The 2440-nt window shown below is 21.9% G+C and overlaps 1 protein-coding gene across 1 annotated transcript; it reads left to right on the forward strand.

Annotated features, from left to right (window-relative positions):
- Positions 1 to 742: 742 nt before the first annotated feature.
- LOC105625499 lies at positions 743 to 2264 on the forward strand (the record flags this gene model as incomplete). Its single annotated transcript, XM_012206825.1, has 3 exons — positions 743 to 978; positions 1934 to 2050; positions 2111 to 2264. Coding segments are annotated over 3 exons (507 nt in total), but the record flags the coding sequence as incomplete, so codon positions are not given.
- Between the last annotated feature and the right edge of the window lie 176 nt (positions 2265 to 2440).

Genomic DNA, 2440 nt, shown 5'->3' on the forward strand with positions numbered 1-2440 from the left:
ATATATATAAATAATAANATATATATATATATATATATATATACATATTAATAATAAGATATATAAGAACTTACTGGTTTGATAGATAAAAAAATTAATTGACCAAATTCAGCATGTCTACAATGCATGTCTCAATTAATTTAAGAGACAATAATGAAATTGCTATTATAGATAAATATGGAAATAACGCAAAACAATACGATTTTGCTTATAAATAAAGACGTAAGACATTTTTTATTATTGGAAATTATTTAATGAAATTTTTATTAAAATTTTTACAATTAAGAAAAATCTTTTTTAATTTTTATGAATAATGAGTCAAGCATTTTAATATAACTGTACCAAAGCATAAAAATGAGCATCAAAATGTTGCGTAATTAAAATATTTTAATTGTACATAATTCTAAGTATAATAATTTAATTTTAAGAAATAAGATTGCAATGAAACAAGTATTGCTTTGAAATATGAAATGATAGTATCAAATATATTTTAAAATTTTCTATATTTAAAAGAAATATAATAAATATAGAATGTCCCATTTTAATTCACCACATAAAAAACTTTATTTTGATTTGACAAAAATGTTTTAAATAAAAATAGTTTTAATAAATCATCATAGATTTAACATGAAAAAAATTCACATATAAAATATTTTAAATATTACAAAAAATTTTAAAGAGTATTAAAAATATATTTTATATTTAACTCTTCACAATAGTGAGTAGTGATTTTTATTTGTAGCATAATTGTATGTATGGGCACCTCTCTATTGAAGTTTATTTATATTATACTACAAATATATTTCGATCATATCACTTGCAGATCTGCACCGAGTATTTTATCGATGAAAGATATTTCTGTTTATTATTTTTTCATGTAAGTGCAAGTTTTACTATAGAGAGTGCAGCAGAGAGTGGCGACAGGGTCATTGCTCCTTGCATATCTTCAATTGCCTGCGGAAGATTCAAAATTGCTAGGTAACATAATAAACATAATTAAATAATTTAACAAAGTGTCCATGCTGCATGAATACATGATGAACAATAAGTAACAATCGCGTACATGGTATAAGTCGTATTTTAAGTGCTTAAATACTCTGGTGTGAATTTTATACGATTAATATATATATATATATATATATATATATATACATATATATATGTGTGTGCGTGTATGTGTGTGTATGCTCAATTCTGGAAACTACGCTAATATCATTTTTTCAGTCATGAAACGCATGAATAGAACTAGAGTAAAAATATCAAACATTATACTGAAAGACTGCTACAATAATAATATTGATCAATATCATGGGAAAATATCAGTAATTTGATGTTAATCTTAAAAATTTAAATAGGAATGGAACTCAATTTTGATTTCCTTATTTGTAAAAAGCATATGTTTTGATATAAAAAAATAATCTTATAAAATATCAATTATTAATATGCTTAGAATTAAAAGAATAAACAGTTAGTTTATTAAAACAACGAAATCTCTGTCTTAATATGCATGATTTCTTACAGTAATGTGCAATATAGTGTATTTAAAATTACTTTTTAGCTTTACTTTGAAAGTAAAATTTTAATGGAATAAAATCAAATACGTGAGAAGTAGTTAATATTTACATTTATATTTTATATTTATATGTTATTGAAAATTATCAGTTAATGTTTTTTTACATATAAGGTTTTATGAATAAGCTTATCACAACGATAAGTGTTTGTGCATAGATATGTATTATACTATAGAATCAGATCAATAATAAACAACGCAACATGAGCATACTAATAAAAATTATTTTATTAAATTATATTATTAAGAGTGAAATGTTTTTTTTATATTATTAAGAGCTATATCAAGCCAATTTTTTTCTCTTATTTCTTTAAAGTTATTTTTATTTCTTGCAATAGTTATCAATTGTTAAATTATTTACAGTTATCGCATCAAGAAAACTATACATATTTATACATTAAAAGATGTTAGTACGCAGAAAGAGATTTTGATTTATAAAGATCTAATTTGTGCTGTAGATATTCATCGAAAATCTATGACGTAAGTATCACAGTCTGTAATAAATATATAACATTTGTAATAACTTACATTTGCTTTTAGATTCTCCTACTATTTTATATCCAGATTACAAATCTCGTTCATATTTTTAATAGCACTTCTTTCTATAAATTTAAATATTTTTCGAGTGCGTCTTGTCTTTTACAAATCCATGTCAATGATTTGCATATTATTTCGTTGTGTTGCCTTAGATTAGTAATCTTAATGTCTTTTTCTAACAATATGTATTGATAGAGATTAGATTAATATTTTGACAGTAATAATTTATAGAGAGATTATTTGAATTTAGATTTTGCTATATTATTGACATGTTTATTTGTTGACACAATTTATATATATATATATATATATATATATATATATATATATATA

The sequence above is a fragment of the Atta cephalotes genome (assembly GCF_000143395.1).
Source record: "Atta cephalotes unplaced genomic scaffold scaffold02043, whole genome shotgun sequence".
Lineage (NCBI taxonomy): Eukaryota > Metazoa > Arthropoda > Insecta > Hymenoptera > Formicidae > Atta > Atta cephalotes.